A 21,458-nucleotide genomic window follows, 5' to 3' on the forward strand; every position below is an offset into this window, starting at 1 on the left:
TTACATTTGAGCGCTTTTCTAATTACACGCTGACCTTTTTGTCAGCAGATAGATCCCTTTATTCCAAACTCAGGTGGTGGACATTAAGAGGGACAGACGTAGGGTACAGTCCCTGCTACTTGTGGTAAAAGGTTCTTTTCTAATGGGATTTTTCTTTAGGTGGCGGTGGCAAGGTGACCATAACCACATTACGAGATAAGGGTGTCACTGTTGGGCAGAGGGGGAGGGAGAGAGAGAGGGAGTGAGAGAGAGGGAGAGAGAGAGAGGGAGGGAGACAGAGAGAGTGATGTAATGAGCCCAGGGAAATGTATTGCGTGTTCACCCAAAGTGACCTGTGTCAGTTCCTGGCAACTTTAAGTCACAAAGAATGAGGCCCTTCCGGGCAGTGTGGAAAGTCACACACCGGGCATATTTATAATTTATACTGTCAAATCCATAAAAATATAACAAAATACCAAAGAAACCAGACAGAAACCCGGGAAAAAACAAGTGCAAAGTCAAACCCAAGTTTAACGTGGAACTATCTGGCTCCGTTCGGGTCCCGCAGGTCGCGGCTCGACCGGACCAGGGCACCCCCCCTGTGCTGTGGGTACAAGAACGCCCCTCTAACCTCCCCCCCTCCCCTCGCAGCGCTCCACAAAGACATGGGCTCGTGCCGCGCGGCCACCATCACGGGCACGCTGTCCCGCATCTCCCTGAACGACGAGGAGGAAGAGGAGCTGCAGCAGAAGGCCTCCGAGGGCCTCAATTACTCCACGCTGCCGGGCAACATCATGTCCAAGGTCATCATCCAGCCCTCGGCGCTGCACATGCCCATGGGCGTGGGCATGGCCGGCGGCGAGCTGGGCGACGGCGGCGGCATCGGCGGCGGAGACATGCGGCGCGCCGTCTACCTGTGCACGGACGACGCCATGCGCCACGGCGAGCAGGATATGAGCGGCCGCGACATGGACGGCCAGATGATGGAGACGGACTATATCGTGATGCCGCGGGCGGCGGGCGGCGGCGGCGGCGGCGGCGGCGGCGGTGCCTCGGTGGGCAACGTGCCCACGCTGCTGAAGGACGACTGTAAGATGGGCATGGAGACGCTGTCCCACGACCGGCTCATGCACTACAAGATGAGCCCCGACTTCGGCGGCATGAGCGCGGCGGCCATGGAGCACCTGGGCCTGGGGCTGGAGCAGCAGCAGCACCAGCAGCAGTATCCCGGACCCCAGGAACACATGCAGACCCTGCCCTTCGAGCCGCGCACCGCCGTCAAGAACTTCCTGGCGGAGATGGAGGAGAGCGGCGGGCTGTCGCGCAGCGAGACGGGCTCCACCATATCCATGAGCTCCCTGGAGGTTGGTCGTGGTTGTGAAGGGGCGTGGGACGACCGGTCGGTTTGGGAGCGGATGGAGGGGTTTGGCGATTGGCGTTTGTGAATGGATGAATTTAGGGCTGAAGGATTGCAGATGGGAGTGAATGGGTTGAGGAATGGATGCTGACTGATTGAGTCAATGAGTCAATGGATTTAAGGCTGTGTTACTGTTAAGCGAATTAAGGTTTTTTAGGACAACATCCTCATCGAAGTTCGACGTGAATAATTGAATTGACGACAACATGCTTAGGACGATATGCTTTCTGTTACGTCGGCACTCGAATGAATGAATATAGGACGATATGCAATTACATAGGCATGTGAATGAATGGATATAGGCTTTATGATAGACGTGAATGAATAAATGTAGGACTATAGGCCTACTGTCGGACATGAATTATTTAATTAGCCAATAGGCCTACTTTTAGAAGTGTGATGGTTCATTGTTGATATATTGTCCTTTTGGACCATGTTATTTACTTTTGTTTGAGTGTGAGTGTTGGTGTATGCATCAGCCAGTCAGAATCCAACTAGCATCATGTCCCTGTACCTATTCCTTTACAGAGAAGGAAGTCTCGGTACTCGGACCTGGACTTTGAGGTATGTGGTCGAGGGCTGTGTGTCCATGCGTTCACCCAGTTCACTCAGTAGGGAGCCCTGGTGTTGCCTTTATGTTTGCCGTTTGATTTACCATTACTTTTTCGTTGCACTTAAGCTTATTAGAGTCGCATTGCACCGACACAGGCAGATTTACCGACGTGCTGAGTAGTTAAAAAGGAAAGGCAAATGCTGTAAAGTGACCAAAAAGGTCTTGCAGCCCTCATCCACACTTTCTCCCATCTGATACATGCATTCGCTGGACTTTTATTTTGAAAGAAAAAAAAAATGAATGCTTTAACAATTCATTTGCACTCTTTTCACTTCTAATTTTTTACCACTGATTTCTTCCTCGATTGTAACGGTTTGCAACATCAAGTCAACGCTAAAAATAAATAAAATAAACGGGAACCCAAACCGAAAGAAGGTTCCGGCGTTTTCTTCCTGATGCAAACCCACCCCAATCAACATCTCCTGCATATAGAATAACGTGCACACTTGCAATCCAAAGGAAACAAACAGAGGGTGATTCGGGCGCCTCCTTGGCAGTGCAGAATGCATTCCTTCTGCTCCTCCTCAGAGCAGGCTGAGCCCCACTGTCAGCGATTTATTCCTGTCTGGTAAAAGCCCCGGTGATGGGCTGCTCCATAAGATAGTGTCCTTAAGAGATAGAGCGGTTGTGCGTGCTGTCCTACGGTATTTGCACAGGGCTACGCAGGGGCTTTCCTTTACACCGCCACTTGATTAAATATATGCAGAGGCCAGCGCATATTTATTTGTTTTTACCGGCCCCGCCAGCATACTGAACACACGAGTAAATTGAGTTTGGTGTGTGACTGTGTTTTGTAAAATTATTGGCTTTCAATACAAAACAAACCCCCCCCCCCTTTCTGCTATTGCAGAAAGTCATGCACACCAGGAAAAGACACATGGAGCTGTTCCAGGAACTGAATCAGAAATTTCAAACCCTGGACCGATTTCGAGACATACCAAATATGGGCAGCATGGTGAGTAACAGGAAACTAAGGCGGGTCGGCTGTCTGCCAATTAGCCCGGATCGGCATCACCGAGTAGCCTGTTTTTAGATATATATCCGGGGCGCAGGGACACAAGTGTGTGATTGTGCAAATGAGCAGTTAGCCGGCTAATGTATTCATGTGGAAGAGAAGACTCCTATATCTAGCAGCCCTGCTAGCAGCTGGCAGGAGGGACTTTGGGGACAGGCCTGCCCCCCCCCCCCGCCCCCTCTCCACAAGGGCCGGTGTTAGGGAGCGAGAGAGAAGGCTGCGGCTGTCTCTCGGCCATCCACATCCATTCCCCCCCACCCCCCCAACGCAAGGCCATGAATGCACTTTTATTTCCATGCTTATCCCCCTTCCTCCCAGCTTCCCCGTCATTAATCCACGAATGCATGGCAAAACGATTCTCCAAATCGACCCCTCTCCACACAAACACGACCGGGGGAGGGGGTCTTCAGTGGAAGAGACTAAAGAGGTTGAAAGTTGGATGTTGATGTCATTTGTTCTTCTATTCTTTTGGGGGCTTTGGGTTTGTTTCACTGATCTGCGGTAGGCGAGCGAGAGCGTTGGGGGGGGGGGGGGGGGGGGGGGGAATGGCTGTCCAGCTCTCTGCGTTATGTCACCACTCACAAAAGACAGAAGCGTTTTCTCTCTGTTCGATGCGTAACCCCCCCCGTTGTGAGCCGAGGCCTACCAGGACCACTATGAGACCAGTATACTAGTATTACCAGTACACCACCACCACCACCACCACCACCCCCCATCGACCCCTTTTGACACAACGCACCAAGCCTTTGCTCACATTTCAGTCACCCCCACAGCACAGTGTAATTTGTTGCTTGTTGCTTAGTTACCACCGCAAGGACCTTTTCTTTTTCTTTATCGCAAAAAAATGGAAAAAAGGGTTTGAAAGCTAGATCCTCACTCACCCGTTTTCCTTTCTTCCCCGACCGGTTCGGCACTGCAGAGGCCACTGCAGACGATGGTAACTATTTTATATTCCTTCCCCTGGGGTTTCTCGATTCCTGTATCAATCATCTGTTTTGTTTCCCACCGTGCTTTTGACTGGGATCGGGGCCAAATGTGGTTAATGTGAGCCATGCATCCATATATCATTTGATCTATCATACAGAGTGTATATATATATAATGTAGTGACTATTGGCAAAAGAGCCTCACATAGTATATAAGAATCAATACAGTAAAGTACATTTTCACAGAGAACACATCGATACATTTCTATGAGCCCTCTTTTCTTGCAAATGGTGCTGAAAGCTTCCCACGTCATGAAGTACACACACACACACACACACACACACACACACACACACACACACACCCCCCCCTCACGCACGTGCACACAGACACATACGCATGCCCGCACGCACACACACCCAGCCGCCGGCGTGGACGTTAACGTGGAAGCCGGTGTCCGGGCTCATGTCGGGCACCAGGGAGGCTCCACAGACGCAGCGCAACTAACCTCTCCCGTACCCCTGTCCTCTCCTCCCCCCCCCCCCCCGTCTACAGGACACCAAGACAATGCCAAACAAGAACCCGTGGGAGAGCTATAACCCGGCCTGTGAGTACCAGAACTACGCCACCATGAATGTACTGGAGCCCGGCGCCAAGGCCTCCCTGGAGATGACTGCGGCCGAGTGGGAGAAGTGTGTGAACCTGCCCCTGGAGGTCCAGGAGGGAGACTTCCAGACGGAGGTCTAGTGGAGGGGGGGGGGGGGGATGATCGCTGGGGGGGGCAGGGAGAGAGAGGGGGGGGCAGGGGGGAGGGGTCGCAGGGAGAGGATGTATTTTGCACTGAAAAAAAAGCAACTGACTTTTTGAAAACAGCCTTGGCGTACATATCTGGATTCTGAGGAGCGCGGCGGGGACATTATGTGCCAATACCGGTGGAGAGGAAGAGGAGGAAGAGGAAGGAGACGAGGAAGCGAGGAACAAGAACATGGGAGACGGTGGAGGGGGGAGGGGGGGGGGGGAAACTCCATCAGTGTTACTTTTTGTATTCTCACTAGTGTACTTAGTGTGGGGGGAAGCCTGGTGTACAATATTTACCATCACGTGTTTCAAAAATATCTGTTGAGGAAAAAAATTGGCAACAAAAAAAACGGAACAAAAAAGAAAAAGGTAAATCTCGCGTTCGACGAAACAACCTCGAAAAAGTAACTGACATGCCATGTCGTCCCAGCTTCGTCGGGTCCAGCTTTGATTTCCGAAAACGCTCGACCCGGAAGCACAATGTATATATTTATGCAGGTTTTTAAAGAGTTTATAACAGTCTGTTTGGCCATTACTACACTTTTTACTTTATAATATAAAAAACATGGACGGCAAAGAGGGATTTTTTCTTCGTCATATTAAAAATGAATGTTTGTCAAGCTACATTCTTCATTGCTTTAAATGCAATAAAGATAATACTCACTTTTATATAAATAATATATTTCACAACTTTAATACTGCAGAATCTGCTTCAAGGACCCCCGGCAGGCTCACTCATCTGCAGCTGTATAAAATATTTAAAAACAAAACGTTGTATGGTGTAAATAAAATTTTGTCTACATATGTTTTACTCGTGCCAATTTATTTTAATGAGAAAAAAAAAATGCCAACCTGATCAGAGTTCTAGCGAAAAATGTTAACATTTGAAAAGGAATGTAAATAAAAGAGGAAATATGTTCGTACTGCTTCAGCGGTTGTGTCAAGTTTATGTGGTTCCGGTTCACTTTTTACTCCCAGACTAAATCAATTCCATCTCATCATATTACCATTCCAGGAATCTATTTTTCAAATGACTTGCACCTCACTTCAACTCCTGCCACTCTGAAGTAACTGCCCTATCTCGGAGATAGCTGCCCTGAAATGTCCCTCGGTCATCTTGGAATAAAATGCGCTGGACTGTTTTAAGTCAATTATGAGAGACTGAGAGAATAGTTGGTTCCATTTATCCAGCACCTCAACAACCACCCCTGGGCTCTGAGAAATGTCAGCTTCAGGTGAAGAAGGACTCATCTCTGCTATCATTTAAGGCAAAGCTGAACTTCTCTGAAAGCTAGTGCACTGCCAGACTCCCTTCCACACATGTCCACCCCACACACACACATACACACACACACACTAACCTCCATATCAGATTTCTATACTTTGCTGGGGAAGAACTTTCGCTCTCTAATGGGTTTTCGAGCTTTTGCGTGTGTGTGTGTGTGTGTGTGTGTGTGTTTGTGTGTTTGTGTCTGCAAAAGTTTGACTGGATAAGATCAGTCAAGATTTGGGAGCGGCAGGAGATAGCAGTGGAGGTGTGTCTGCCTGTGTGTGTGTCTGTGTTTCTGTGTGAGTGTCTGTGTGTGTGTGTGTCTGTGTGTCTGTGTTTCTGTGTGAGTGTCTGTGTGTGTGGGGGAGCACCAATGCGTGGCCCTCAGGACGAAGTGCTGCTGGTCTCAGGTCCGTAGAATGAGAGAGAGTGATAGAGAGATACAGGGAGCGGTGTGACTGCATCAGCTTAAAGCGGCCAGTTAAGAGGCGTTGCCGCCATCCAGAAATTGTGCATGACTCTCCTTTCTCCTCTCCCCACAGCCCACATGATGTCGGCTGCGGCGCGGTCGCCATGGTATCACAGGCGCGGGTGTGCGCGTGTGCGTGTGTGTGTGCGTGTGTGTGTGTGTGTGTGCGTGTGTGTGTGTAGGGGGAGGGATGGCGGGAGACTATCATAATATAATGTACATCTTGAGCTGCCGATGTACGGGCAGACGCAGGGACAATTGACAGAGCATAACAATGCCGACAGCCAGTCGTAATTAAATGAATTATGGCTGACTGCCTCGTAAAGAGCTTTGTCCTCATAGCTGCGTTTTTGCAGAAAGCACGTGGGGGACTTCGTTTGACAAACTGCTGCTCCTCTGTCTTTGATTGTTTCCTTATCATCTCAGTAAAAGATCATAGTAGATAAACTGTGAACATGAAAATGTATTATTGGTCGCATTAATTAGGTTATTGATTATTGGAAGTGTAACATCATCTGGGAAACTCCAGCATTCCAACACTTGTGTCACTGCGTGTGCAGGGAATGGGGTAAGCAGATGCTGAGATCAGAGACAGAGAAGGTGTGAAAGGAAGTTTTACTTCATGGAAACATGTGACAGCAAGAAACTTACAACCAACCAGAAACCGATAAACTGGGGCAGGAACTAGGGAATTTTAATACATGGAACACACGTGAACAGGAAGACTAAACACAGGTTACACACATTCAACCAATGACGCAAAGCAAGATCAGGTATGGAGCAGCATTAGTTCAATATGCATGCATTCACTTATGCAGTCATTCATGTTATTGTAAGCCGCTTTGGTTAAAGTCCACTATTTTACCCCCAGCTCTGACTGTGATTAGCCATTCCAAGCCGTTTAAATAACAGGCCCTGACTGTGCCTTAGTGACATCACAAGTGGGCGTGGATTGTGGCCAATGTTGGCTACAGTCATTATATATAATGCATCATACTTCTAGGTGGAAACTCCCACTGGTGTTGTCACTAAGGCACAGGGACAGGGCTGATAGGAAGTGAAATTATCTGTGCCTGAAATTATCAAATACATTCGAAGACACCATAGAGAATTGCCTTTCTTGACAACAATAAAAGGAGCGGAACTCGCACACCATGTAGCCGATGCAATAATAAGTTTGTTTTGCATAAAGGTGTAAAGTGCTACCCAAAGTGGTGTGCACAACGTTTTCAGTCCCATTCAGACCATCCTCAGTGCAAACATACAAAGGTAAAAGACTTCCTTATATAGACTATGCCTAGTTGGTGGCAGACATGTCAATCGAAAGGTCAGGTAGGTTGACGTGTTGGCTAGACATTTTAAAAGGCACCGCTCACCTATTTTCACTTTTCTTGACAACATACATAGCCGAGCTCAAGCCTGAATTCAGGCACCACACCTGAACTCTATCAGGCCTGCAGGTTTTCAAACGGTTTGAAATGGCTAATGAAGCTCACACCATAAATAGGGGCCCTTTAAGGAAGTCTACCAAACAGCAAATATATACTGAGGCAAAGAGGCAGAAAAACACTGTCTGGTGTAAGCACTCTTTAAAGCAACAATCTGTCAATATTACAGTATGGGTGCTCACCAAACACGGCTTATTATATTTAATGTGCTATGATACACGCAATGGTGCAAAATAGAGTACGGAAATGCATCCAGTTTATAGTCTTATTAAAATCGTATTAGGCTCTTAAAAGCACTTTAAAGTTAACAATGTAATTCAGCATGTTCAACATACCAAATAAATGTTTCCACCAGGCCTTAAAATAAAAAGAAATGCATTAAAAAACGGTTTAATCCCTTCTGTCTAAATTTCTAGGCCGATAAACAGTGTTATTGACCATTTGAGACTTAAGCTGTGGTAAGCTTGGCTCCATACAGTTTATGATTGAATAGCCTGAATACCAAATTCAAGCTATTGCCTTAAGCCTTTGACAGAAACTCCATTTTAACGCTTTCAGCTTCATCAGAATCTAAAGAAAAATTATGAGTCGGTCAAGCGTGTAAAACTTGTTAAAAAGGCATCTCAGCTACTCATTTATTGTTTTTGGCATCATGCGTCATACTGTTGAATGAGATCTCTTATCCCCTGGATAAAGATTGCTTACTAATGCCCAAATGGAAACAGCAATCGTCTCACTGGGGGACAACAAAATGTATTTTTAATATCTTGCAAATTACACAAACTCTTGACATCTCATTACAAAAGTGAGAATGAGTTCTTCGTCCATGACCACTACACATCAATTGTGTTTCTTTTTAATGGCCAAAAACGGATTGGTTCCGATAATATTCTCCTCCATTTGGAATTAGTATGCTCCTAGGCCTCGCGAGAGTTGATGGAACGTGGTGAATTCCGTATTAACCACTGTCACGATACCGCGAGATAAGTCATCCGACGGCCATCAGCACGGTAACAGCCTAATCGCGGGTGACTCACTTTCAACTGTCCCTGAATCCATTGAGTTAGAAAAATCACAAAGTGTTTAAACAAAAAAGCAATCACGATCTCCGGATATGCAAATGTGAAAGAGATGCTTGACCTTTATATAATATAATTGAGCGGTATCAATGGATTTCTTGTATCTGCTTCACTTTGGAACAAGGCTGACTCGACGGGACGACTGAAGGCAAATTCAATTTTTCGCCTGCCTAACTTCAGTGAAGTATGAAATCAGAGGGTCACGGAGGGAAAGAGGCTTCAGCCGCTGGCTTGTTTGCCTGTGTTCCTCCTAACAGCGGGCTGAATGTACATGGAGCGTGGTCCTCCTATACGTTACTGGAGGGTTTGAAGAACATTCCCCTGCCCTGCGTGACACCTTGCTGACACTACCCTAATGTGTTTTGCTGAGCTCTTTGAGGGGGAAAAGACCCAACTCAGATATGAATTATTCCCCCAAGTTTCAGACGAAACTTGTGTATTTATTAACTGGGAGGGAGCAAACTTTCAAATTGTATTTGAACTAATATTTATGTATATTAGCCTTACATTTTTATTTTTCTGTGCTTGGTCTTTTGTTCTTTTTACTGGATTTTCCAATAGATCTTTGACATTTTACACACAAGTGTCCTTGTTCCAGTGTACTTATATACACATGCAATAAGCATGTACAGCATGCAGGGGCGTAGGAATGAGTCTAACATTGGGGGGGACACATATCGGAAACCTAACAGATCCGGTATAATTTTTAGGTTGGACAAATGCGCCTGTTTCTGATATTGGAGGGGACACGTCCCCTCCGTCCCCCCCTATTCCTACGCCCTTGACAGCATGTACTTGGAACAGCCTAGCCCTAACCTTAACCCTACCCTATGCCCTTACCCCTTTCCATAACAGTGTGTTACATGCTGTTCCATAACTTCATTACATATTAAGCGCATCCTGTTACATTAATTATGCTCCTACCCCAGTTACAGTACACTAAAGTAAAGCGTAATCGATCTCTTTATATTTTTGTAACATAGGGTCATGACCGTTTTTCTGTCAAAGTAGTTTGGTTTCTCTATGGACATGGCTGTGTTAACCAGTCCCTCCAGAAAAACGTGATTATGCGATCGCATAATTCAACGCATAATCAGCCAAAGTCCGCCTATTCATGCGGACTTCACACAAGAGCAGCCATTTCCCCCTGTTACCATGGGAACGTTATGAAGAGACGTAATTACGTGACGTGAACGTCATCGAAAAGCTGCATTTTTTCGCAAGTTCCCACAATTTTTGCAAGTTCCCGCAATTTCATCGCATAAAATTGCATAAATATGCCGCATATTTCATCACATTTTTTAAGAAAACGTGCCGCATGATCAAGGAATTTTGGCCGCAACAATCATGAAAAAACGCCGCATTTTTCTGGAGGGACTGGTTAACCAGCTCCAGAGTGTCTCTGGTTATCACTCCCGGCCCTGTCGGGGTGTGTGCCCTGGAAGGCGCTGGTTGGGAAACTGAACTGGGACATGTTGACAAGTGTACTGGACATGGCCAAAAAGCTTGTCATTGGAGTTGGGTTGGGGGGGTGGAGGACGACTGCGATAGGCCCCTAGGGGCCCTGCAGTGTGTGGAGGTTAACCTGCTAGCGGGTGTGTGTGTGTGTGTGTGTGTGTGTGTGTGTGTGTGGTGGGGGGGGTTGGAAACTGCGGCTCACCGCTAACTGCCATTGATTCACCTTCTCTAGTTTCAGAGGCTGGTCTCTCTGGAGGATCATTACTGGGGACTGTAACCTCAGTCATACAATACAGGCAAACACAAGTATGGGATTTCATTATTGGTCAAATAGTTCATGAACTAGTGGATTAATGATCACCCGAGTGCTTCTATTGTGTTTGTGCTAGGGTTAGTGACCTCTACAGTAGAAACAGGATGTTCAGTTAAGTCAGTTATTAAGTTAGTTGTTATGAACAATTACTCGTAACTTATTAGCAAATCAATGGTAAATAAAAGTGTTGATAAAGTTGGTAGTAACTTTTCCTTTATTAGGGCGGACATTTTACAATTCCAAATGAAGATAATTTTAAATATATTATAACTTCCACATGTTTCACTCTGGAACAGTGCCATCTTATGCTCAACATGGTTGATAAAAAACACCCTGAAACTGCTAGAACATCAATAAAATAGAATACAAATAAATGTAAAGGTTACTCCCCATTAAAATAACACATTCTTTCATCTTAAACAAAGAACCAAAATACTACGAGATCAATCATGAACAAGAAAGGGTTTAGTCTGATGAAATCATATTAAAAATTAATATTGCTTACCAGAGAAAGGTGCGAAAAAATCAATCTTCAACTCTCACCGTTATTAAATGACAGAAATAGCAACCTTGGATATATGCTTATCCAGTCGGATGTGCATTACTGATTAGCATATTTCATACAATATCTTTTTCATAAATACACAATTGAACAGTGTCAACTGTTTTAATTCTAAATTATCCTCCCAAATGTGCACACACAAGTATATACTGTCCAGAAGACCATTTCAACCATTTAAAGAGGCTATTTACACAAAAAAAATCATTTTGAAAACTAGCAAATCGCCTAGTTTAATATAAGCAGTGCCCTTGTCCAACTGTATACAACCTTTAGAGTCCAGTGTATCGTTGCTCAACGTGTCAAATTCAAATTAAACTAATCATACTGCCATGTTTGCAATCCTGGTATCTTTATCCCCAGCATCGTACTGAATCGAAAACAAAAAAGCTGTATTATCATAAATGTGTGCGGGATTTATTTTAAATAATGGAATGGCAGTATTGCACAATAATAAAGAATGTACCATAATCATAAGTTATGTATTATCACACTTTTTTGGCCAGTGACTCGTCTTCCACCAGTGACTCAGCAGCAGCAGTAACAGCTCTTGCTCTGCTGCGCAGTGTTTGGATCCGTGTGACATGGAGTCATATATTCAATGGCTGTCAGCTCCCAGTATCCCAAAGCCATCTAAAATACGGGCCGAGGGAGACACGGCAATCAATGGGAGTCCTTGCATAAAGATCCCAGGGGACATGTCGCCTAAAAACGCTGGGCTAAAGTGGGCGAGACGCTGCTGCAATGGCGTCTAAAGAACAACAACAGAAACATCGACAGATCAGAGTCCGGAGTTCAATGGCGTATTCAGAGGTCTGCTTGTGACCACAGCCGGTCGGAACGCCCCGGATTAGAGAGACGTGGCTGGAATGCCCACCGCTCCAGGACAACAGAACATGACAGACAGACGGACGGAAAGACGGACAGAGGGACGGATTGGCTGACAGAGAGACAAGATACACACAGAGAGACAGAGACAAACAGACAGACAGAGAGGCAGACAGACAGAGAGACAGACAGAGGGACAGACAGAGGGACAGATAGGCTGACAGAGAGACAAGGGACACACAGAGAGACAGAGACAGACAGACAGAGAGGCAGACAGACAGAGGGACAGATAGGCTGACAGAGAGACAAGGGACACACAGAGAGACAGAGACAAACAGAGAGGCAGACAGACAGAAAGAGAGACAGACGGACACAGACAAACCGACAGACAGAGAGGTCGAGAGACAGACAAGGGTCATTTTAATGCACGTATTCGTCGTCGCTGATGTCTGAGTCATCAGCCTCCACCTCTCCCTCGATCACAGACTTCTTCCCTCTGCAGCAGGAGACCACCAGGCCAACGAGGAACACCTGGGGTCCGCAACACACACACACACACACACACACACACAAACCTAGGGTTAGGCCGCCGGCAGGGGATTCACAAACCATCACATCATTTACGTCGTATCATCAATACTTCTGAATCTATATTTAGTCTATGCATCTCCATTGGCTTACAACACTTACCAAATTGACAAAAGTTATGGAGTGAAATCTTGAATGTGTTTTTCCTCGGTAAAAAGAGGAAAGCACAACAAGCGTTTTTCCTCAAGCTTTACTATTTACACAAAAAGCCAATGTTTGGGCATTAGCTTGTTCCAGTCACATTTAACGCAGATCGACGAAGCAACGGATTTGTGTCAGCACCACCTCACAGCATGAATGGACCGGGTTCAGACCGATGACTTTCAATGACTTTTACTCCCTTACTCAATCCTAAAGGGAGCAATCGATCCAAAGGTCAGTGCGCACGTGCGAGGGCTTCCAACACACCGCAGCGCTCGCATCTCTTACCCCGATGAATACCCAGTTTCCAAAGTAGTAGATGGTGCTGAAGAACCAGAACTTGTGCAGGAACAGATAGGAGCGTGTCACCACACACTGGTCTGGAACACACAGGGGGAGAAAGCACACAGCCGGCAGCCGGTAAGATGGTATACTGTGCTACATTCAGAGGTTGAACAAGGTGTGCGACACGTTAGTTATGTTGCACAGAGCAAGGCCAGGTTATGCTTTGTGTACAGAAGGCTATTGAAAAACCATAGATGAACACAGGTAAACACAGGCACACACACACACACACACACACACACACACACACACGTAACATAATATGTATCGCTCAAGGGAATCGGTGTCTATGGAGAAATATTAGACCTAACTGCAGTCACAGTCAAATGGGAATAACAGCTACATGAAAACCATGTGCAGACTACAGCATGGATAAGTGTGTGATAGTTTGGCCCCTTGCTTAACAGCTTTAAAACAAGCTGTTGTCGAAGCATCGGGTAAAGGCACACCTTCTCACTCTTGCAGAACAAGAAAGCCCACGTCGGAAAACGAGATGGGAAGCCCGAGTGTGTGATGTCAGTGATTATTCAACACCCTTCAGAGCTTGGATAATTAAAGAGCACTCAGCTAGATAAGTTTCCCCCTACACCTTTAGATTTCTTTAGGGAAATCAATTTGGATGTTTTTCAATAGGATAAAAGGACGATGAAAGGACTCTTGTATACGACACTTTGCCGAGGTGCGGCTGATTTAACAAACGTGCTGTCTGCTTCGACAAGTTCTGGGAGCAGAAAGTCCAAGTTAGCATAACGTCTGCGTCTATGATGTGAGTGTGATGCTGATTTGTATCCTCTGTTGCAATTTGCCTTTGGAAGCATCTTTCACTCACGGTAATTCAAATGATTATTAACAGCGTTCCAGATGGGTTTAATTGAGGTTCCACCAAGGCTGCTACAAATGTTGGACTGTCATCAAGACAATCAGGTACTCCATCACACACCCTTATAGGTTTTTACTTAATGATCTTTTTTTTTTTTTTTTTTTAACACATCAGTCTAGAAATCAGTCTCGCCATTTCTTCTTACACATTCCTCCAAAAATAATTAGCCAATTACATTTTCCCTTTATTCACAGCACACAATGGGTATTCACCGCGCTGTGTAATTAGCATGAGTACCCTCTCCCGGCAGCCCAGAGGATCGGATGAAACGACGCGTCGCAGATTACAGGCAGGAACTGCAGCTGTGCAACGAGTCTAAGAGGTGGAGGCTGCTGACGAACCCAGGAAGCACACCTAATGCTACAAAACTGTTGTTGTCTGCAAACCCACTGCAGGGAGATGGGGAAGCTGGGAGGGGTTTTCCTCAAAAGATGATCTTCTTTTTCAAAGCTTAACCACCGTTTTGGAAGCGAGATGACGGCGCATTAGTCAAGTGCTAAATATCTAAATACCGTCGACTATTTGGAGATGAACATAGAAATAGTGGAACATTTAAATATCCATCTGGATCCACTCCTTGCCGCCAGGGGTTTGATATATGGAGAACATGCACTTCAGGCATATCTAAATCCAGCTATATGTTGTACTTCGTATTCTCATGGTTCATTTTAATCCCTTCCTTCAATGATAAACTCAGCCTTTCTTCACAACTAATCTGTGCAATGCTGCCAAAATGTAAATAACGTCTTTATTATCAGAATCAAAATTAAAGTTGCAATGTGTGAGATTTATCCCCTCCCAGTTAGTAACCGGTATACTTTCAGTATAGTCAGTAACAGAGATCTGTCCGGCGTCCTTTGGAGGGCGTTTTATGTCTAGAATATATCAGTTATAGGATGTCCTTTTAATGAATGACCTTAGTGAAATCCCGCTTGATCAGCTTTGACCACCGATATGTCCAGGTCATTTTAAGCTAGGAGTTGGTTGCCATGTTACGTATTGCAACGTGACGAAGTCCTGAGCGCTAGCCGTCATGTGGTGTCGTGCCATTGCGCCTTGATTTCCAGCAACCATTGATTCAGCTGTGCCACGATTTACTACTCAACAAAGGCCAATCAGATGACCCTCCTCCGGAGTAATTTAGTCGAACGGCATTTTCTACTGTGATTCTGCTCTCCCGTAGTCCCGCCCACCTCTTAACATTCAGAATGCTACTTCCCCATAGGGCTTGTACATCGTGTAAACAGCTCGCAATGAATGGTAATTATTGTTTTGGTAGTCATGTTTTTTGGGTAATTGTTTAGTGATTAATCGTAAAATGATATGACGTAATATTTAACAATCAAACACAATAATCATAATTGTGTGTGAAAATGCCACAACCTTTTTTCATTTGAGACATTGCAAATCATAAGTTTACGGTATATGAATGTTGGTTAAGGACTTTACAGTACTGCAGCTCTCTGGAGACCTCTCAATATGGCGGAGGGTTGGCAATGAAGAATATCATGATGCATTGGGATGTACAAGCCCTACAGGGCATAGCAACGTGTTAGTAAACGACACATGATTGTTGCACATGCTCTTAATCTCGTCATCGCCATCAAAGAACAACAACAAGTATTGGGACCAGGCTTATAAAAGACTGGCTTGAGAAGGTATATTCCCACCCGGAGTAGTTAGGAATGGACATTACTATAAATACGTCATTCAGATGGGCTATTTTTCCACACTCACTATATCTTTTTAGTGAAATATATATTTACTATGTGATTTGTATTGCTTAAGGATTGTCCCATCTGTCCGCGCGATTGCATGTCCGCTGCAATGAAACTCAATGAAAAGACGCAATTGGACAGACCTGCAACCAATCAGAGCAACGGAACCTGGGGGCCAATAGACTGAGGGCCAATAGACCGTCTCCAAGACTGTACAGCGTGTTATCTTCCCCTTGCCAAGGCCTGTCCTTGGGATACTGGCCTCAGCCAACGCTGGCACCGCGGCGGACATAGTTCGTTCCAAACTGGCACCGGCATATGTTGACTTTCCCTGGGATTCGTTGCATGAATATGCCCCCAAAAATACACCGTGGCCGTCGCCACGCGTGCATTCTCTTTGTAAGGTCACCTCACCGTTGCTATGCTGGTCGGTAAGGTCAGAATTGCTTGTTAAAAAATGATTTTTCTAAATATGTATGAACACATTGCAGTGTATTCAACGTATTATATGCTAATGGTTTTATCAAAGGCGTAACTGGAACGATGAACCCGATGCGATTGAAATAAAGCCGACCCCAGTGCGTAAACGTGAGGAGGGAAAGGCATGAAGGAGAGAGGATGTCCTGGGTTTGTCTGGCGATGTGAGGGAGCCATCTGGAGTATTAGGACTATCCCTGCTGTGTTGCTCCTATCACACTGTTTCACACACAGCTCTCCGCTCCGACCACAGTGACCCTCTTATTGGTCCCGGTCTCTAGGCAGACTAAGCCCATTCAAAACCGGGGCTTATGGTAGACTCAATAGTACACACGTTTATGGTTCTTTTTCTTTTTTTTTTTCCATCTTCAGTTTTACTCCATTTCCCGATCCCTGTAGTTTGGATGTTGAAAGAGCGGAAAATGGGGCTCCGGGTTAAGGAGGCGTTCTTTGTGAGAAGGTTAATTAAGCAGGGTACCAGATGAGCTCTAAAGCCCAGCCAAAAGGTCATCTTCTGGAAGACCATCAGGCATTAAAAGAAGGAAGCCCCGTCTCTGCCTTCTCCTACGCCCCCCTCCTACCCGGCATCCCGACGTATCCCTCCTCCGGCACCTCAGCCATCTGTAGCGCTCCAGCTGCTTCCCTGAATTACGGGGCTCAGGACGGGACCCACAGATGGTTCTCAACAGTGGCCTGCCTAAACATATTACCATGTACACCAGTGACCCGCTTCACCTTGAAGCCCACACTCCCACCCCACCACGACCGCAGCGAGGAGGGCAGCTCAGGAGTGTGGCGGTGATCTCACCTCGGGTTATGATACTGGACTAAGAAGGATGCCCTTTTCGAAGCGGGCCGCATTTACGGACAACTTTTCATCAGAGCACACCGGAGATCCAGTCCTCCCCCCTCCCAACTTTTCAATATCTCAATCCAAAACACAGCCAGGAAGCTTTGATTTTGCCTTCTGTCCAAAGCTGTTGGATTTGAGATGGATGCGACTTGCTTCGAGCCACAATGAGTCCCGCATGAGTAAGCCCACAAAACATTTTGAGGGTGTACTTACGGGCTACCTTTAGTCACAGAAAATGACCTCAATGGAGCTCTGCGATTGTCATTATTCAATATTTAATTTGTCGTGAATACACAGGCTTTATAATGGCGGAATGTCATTGCAAGGTTTGAGTGACCAATTGCTTTTGTCAACATAATCACCTTGTACTCTGTGGATGAGGTGACAAGCTGCATGGTTAAGCAGAAAAATATTGGTTATTTCAAGCGAGGAGTATATAAGACGCATTTCTCTTATTCACAAATAAATGGGATTTCAGCCGGGTGCAGCAAAAAATGAAAAGGCTAATAATTTGAGTGGGAGTATTATGGAGGTGGGGAGGGATGGCACGATGCCAAAAGCCACTGTAACGCAAAAATAATTTCCACCGACTGTGGGTTTGAGCATTTGAAGATGAAAATATGCCAATAAGAAATACGACTGCTATGTTGTGCATAATTATACCACAAGAGAGGAAAACGTAGGCCTAAATCTCCCTGTTGATAAGGACATTCTCAAGACGACGAGGAGAAGACTATCCATTAGCTGCCGGCTACAACCTGTCAAAACATCAGAAACCATGAGTGTGCTCAGGCTTACAGATACACGGAATCACAGCGCTCTACTCCGAATCAACGATAAACTACAGGCGACTTCCATCAACATCGGAAGAAAGGAGATTTGTTGAAAAACGGTCCAAACATTGCACCCGTGGTGGGAAAAGGACAATTAATTCCAGTTGGTATTGATACCGTCTGCTGTTGTAAATTGTGTGTGCCTCTCTCTCTCCCCCCCTCAGTGGCAGCCGAGGAAATCACAACTATCTCATCTCTGTATGTATTTCAAAGAAGAGGCCGTTGCTAGGAAACTGACGGCGACTGGCTGCAGTCCGTGGTGTCAAAACATTCCCCTATTTACAACTTTCTTTTCCGCCACGACGTTAGAGGACAAAATAGTGTCACACACCCATGTATAAAACAAGGCTTTATGTTTACAACACGACACCAGTAAGTGAAGCCCGACCAGTGAGTCTGTTGACACAGGGATGAAAGTCAAACATTTAATTTAATAAAGAACCAAAACTAAAGAAGTCATGCCTCTGCAAAAGAGAAAAAAAAAAGAAAAAATAATTTTGTGTGTGTGTGTGTGTGTGTGTGTGTGTGTGTGTGTGTGTGTGTGTGTGTGTGTGTCTTTATATATGTTTTTGCTGCGAGGGAAACGAGTGGGCCAACTCGCTTTTCATTTGCGTTTGCTTGAAGAAATCCATACAAATCAGTAGCACTGTGAAGGCCAAACAAACTAAACTATTAAAATCCTTTAAATGTGTTCTGGTGGATTATAACAATTTGACCTACTAAACCACACACACTAAACCACGCGTCAGACGCCATCAGCCACACACCGCTGGCTTTCACAAGTTGTATAACAGGCACTCAGCGCTAGACGACGGGACGGCTGTGTGTGGATTTGTTGACAAATTACCCAAAGAATGTCATGAGAAGGGGCACACACCACCTACTGTAGACAGAACTACCCGTTGCTCCTCAAAAGGGAAAGCATAGAGCAGTCAGTCTCAAACTATCTACATGTTTCTTCATCAGAAAACCTTTTCCGTACACCTTGTCTCTGCAGTCCCTGGCAACAGACGACTTAAAAGGAATTTAGTGTGTGTGTGTGTGTGTGTGTGTGTGTGTGTGTGTGTGCGTGTGTGTGTGCATGTGTGTGTGCGTGTGTGTGTACGTGTGTGTGCGTGTACGTGTGTGTGTGTGTATGTGTGTGTGTGTGTGTGTACGTGTGTGTATGTGTGTGTTCGTGGTGTACGTGTGTGCGTGCGACCATATGTGTGTGTTTGGGGAGGAGGGACCATGGCAACGCATTCCAGCGGATTCATCTCCATTATGTTGAGTAAGTGACTAATGGATGGATAATGACCTTCGCACAGATAATGGGGAGCTTGGCTCAAAGCACCTGCTCACGAAGACGCGAGCGCCACCATACCGCGGTGACGCACTGACCCATCGCTCCGCACCAGTCGATCCCCGACTGTCTATGATTGAAGGAATCTCGGGATGGTAATATTGGGGTACTTGTAAACCCCACTCGGAGCTGTGCTCTCTATACCTCCAGAGGATGCACTGGTTGAAATGTTTGTACACAAACTGACTTTTTATATTTTTGTATTGTATTTGTCTCGTGCTATTTAGGGACCCGAGTCTGATGTAAAGTTTTCATGTCATATCGTATCTATGGATCCCGCCTGTTCTTCTAGAGACACTGCCCTCCACTATGTGAGGGCCTGTGCTCAGAGACTTGAGTTTTTTAACTGCCTGGTGCTGTATTATCAAGACAAGTTTAAACAGGACAAGCATGGAGGGCTTGGAGAGCAGGCTGTGTGGCAGCCATGGTAACACACACCATTGCTTTTCATTTCTCTTCCTTCCCCATCGCCGGACATCTAGATCAGTGTGTTCCGCCCTTTGAGGTTGGTTGTACCCCTACATTGCCTTTGTCGTCCAGATCTTTCGCGCACCTCGTATGTAAACGGTAAAGAATAAGTAAACACTCAGAGTGGCTGAGCAAAGAGTGCCAGCGCCCCCTTTATACACGGTTCATACTACAAGGGGATCATAGCCACTGGGAGACGCTGGAAAGGAGAGAGCCACTGAGCCGCGGATGCTCCCAGCTGTGTTTATTATGCAAACACAAATTAACACAAAACATCAATGGAACACATTACAATGGAAAACGGTGAACCACGAAAGGGTGGAAAACACAAAGCGACACTATTTTTGTAATAATAACAAGCTATAATGCTCTATTTACGGAAAAATATTTATAATATATACATTTTCAATTATCTATATTTTTGGTCTATTATGAATTTGTCCATTTCAAGAATAAAGGCCCTCGAACCACCTGCAGTACCATTGAGCACCACCAGTAAAAACCACTCATCAAGCCATTATCGGAGAAAAACATACCTTTTGATGGACTAAATTACCCTGAGAGCAATTCTAGGAATATAAAGGGGTCGGCAAAGCCGGCTCCTTTTTCAGAGAAATAGGACTAAAAACAGCAGACGGAAAAACGGTCTCAGCATGGTATGAAAGTGTAAGTAAACCCCCATTTCACTGGGTTCCGAGAGAATAAGACTTAGAAAAATGTGTTTTGGCATGATGGTTCGAAGAATGAAGGGGGGGGATGTGTTATCACCATGGTCACGGCCCACAACACACAACTTTTCAATCCTTCTTTTCAAAGTTGGTACCATCGTTGTGTATGACAGTATCACGAGTGATGATGTCTATGCAACGGCTCAAATGCGGGTCATTATACTAAAAGTGTCTGAGATATATAACCGCCTAAAACCGGGCCATCAACATCAACATTACTAAATAAATGACACCAATATTCAAAACTAATCTATGAACGTCTTTTGTTTTTACACTCAAACTCTATCGCTTATAAAAACGACTTGGCCAAAGCATTTTAATGACTCATTACGCCGTCGTGTACGAGACAAGACGAAAATCACTTACAAAAGGGTGAGCATCTTTAGCACACACAGAGAAGTAAGCACCTCTACTCCCTTGCTAATGACCAAACCGTTATTTGTTGCAATGCTTGACTTTTGAACCCACTTTAGAACCCACATTAGAGCACCGTCCTCGTTCAATCTCGTAATTATCTAATTCAACGTCTGCCAGTTGGAGGTTTTCACCCTGACCCCAAGATGGCATTTCCACGAGACCAAAAGGAAAAAGCATTTCTTTTGTCTTATCTAAATATTACCACATGCAGATAAAAAAATATTTAAAAAGATTGATAAAAAAAAAATACACTGTGTGGTATTTAACCTCACAGTGATGTTATCGGGCTTCAGAGCAGGTGTTTTAATATGCAGCATTATAGTAATAGTTGTATTATTTATCAACCTAAAAATATCCAGTTTCTTTGCTACACTTTTCTAGTTGATTAGAGTCAAAGTGCAGCTCTAGCATTAAACGTTACTATCAATAGGGAGATTAAGAGCTTGTGATATATACAGCTGTATTTAATATACATCTGCTATGGATTATAGCCAGC

General features: G+C 45.3%; 2 protein-coding genes across 2 annotated transcripts in view; one reads left to right on the plus strand and one right to left on the minus strand.

Annotated features, from left to right (window-relative positions):
• The window catches only part of adgrb3 (adhesion G protein-coupled receptor B3), a gene marked incomplete at both ends in the record, with an annotated part of 100,078 nt that extends 95,381 nt beyond the window's left edge, over nt 1–4,697 (plus strand). The window contains 4 exons of the mRNA XM_079728777.1: nt 631–1,343; nt 1,925–1,960; nt 2,860–2,964; nt 4,506–4,697. Coding sequence (XP_079584903.1) covers nt 631–1,343; nt 1,925–1,960; nt 2,860–2,964; nt 4,506–4,697 — 1,046 coding nt within the window. The remainder of the gene's footprint in view (nt 1–630; nt 1,344–1,924; nt 1,961–2,859; nt 2,965–4,505) is intronic.
• A 6,279-nt stretch (nt 4,698–10,976) lies between these two features.
• Nucleotides 10,977–21,458, minus strand: part of lmbrd1 (LMBR1 domain containing 1) — a 53,428-nt gene continuing 42,946 nt past the window's right edge. The window contains exons 15-16 of the mRNA XM_079729715.1: nt 13,190–13,281; nt 10,977–12,703 (exon numbers count right to left, since the gene is read on the minus strand). Of these exons, the coding sequence (XP_079585841.1) occupies nt 12,593–12,703; nt 13,190–13,281 (203 nt within the window). The 3' untranslated portion in view covers nt 10,977–12,592. The remainder of the gene's footprint in view (nt 12,704–13,189; nt 13,282–21,458) is intronic.

This window comes from Pollachius pollachius (genome assembly GCF_949987615.1).
Source record: "Pollachius pollachius genome assembly, chromosome: 2".
NCBI lineage: Eukaryota > Metazoa > Chordata > Actinopteri > Gadiformes > Gadidae > Pollachius > Pollachius pollachius.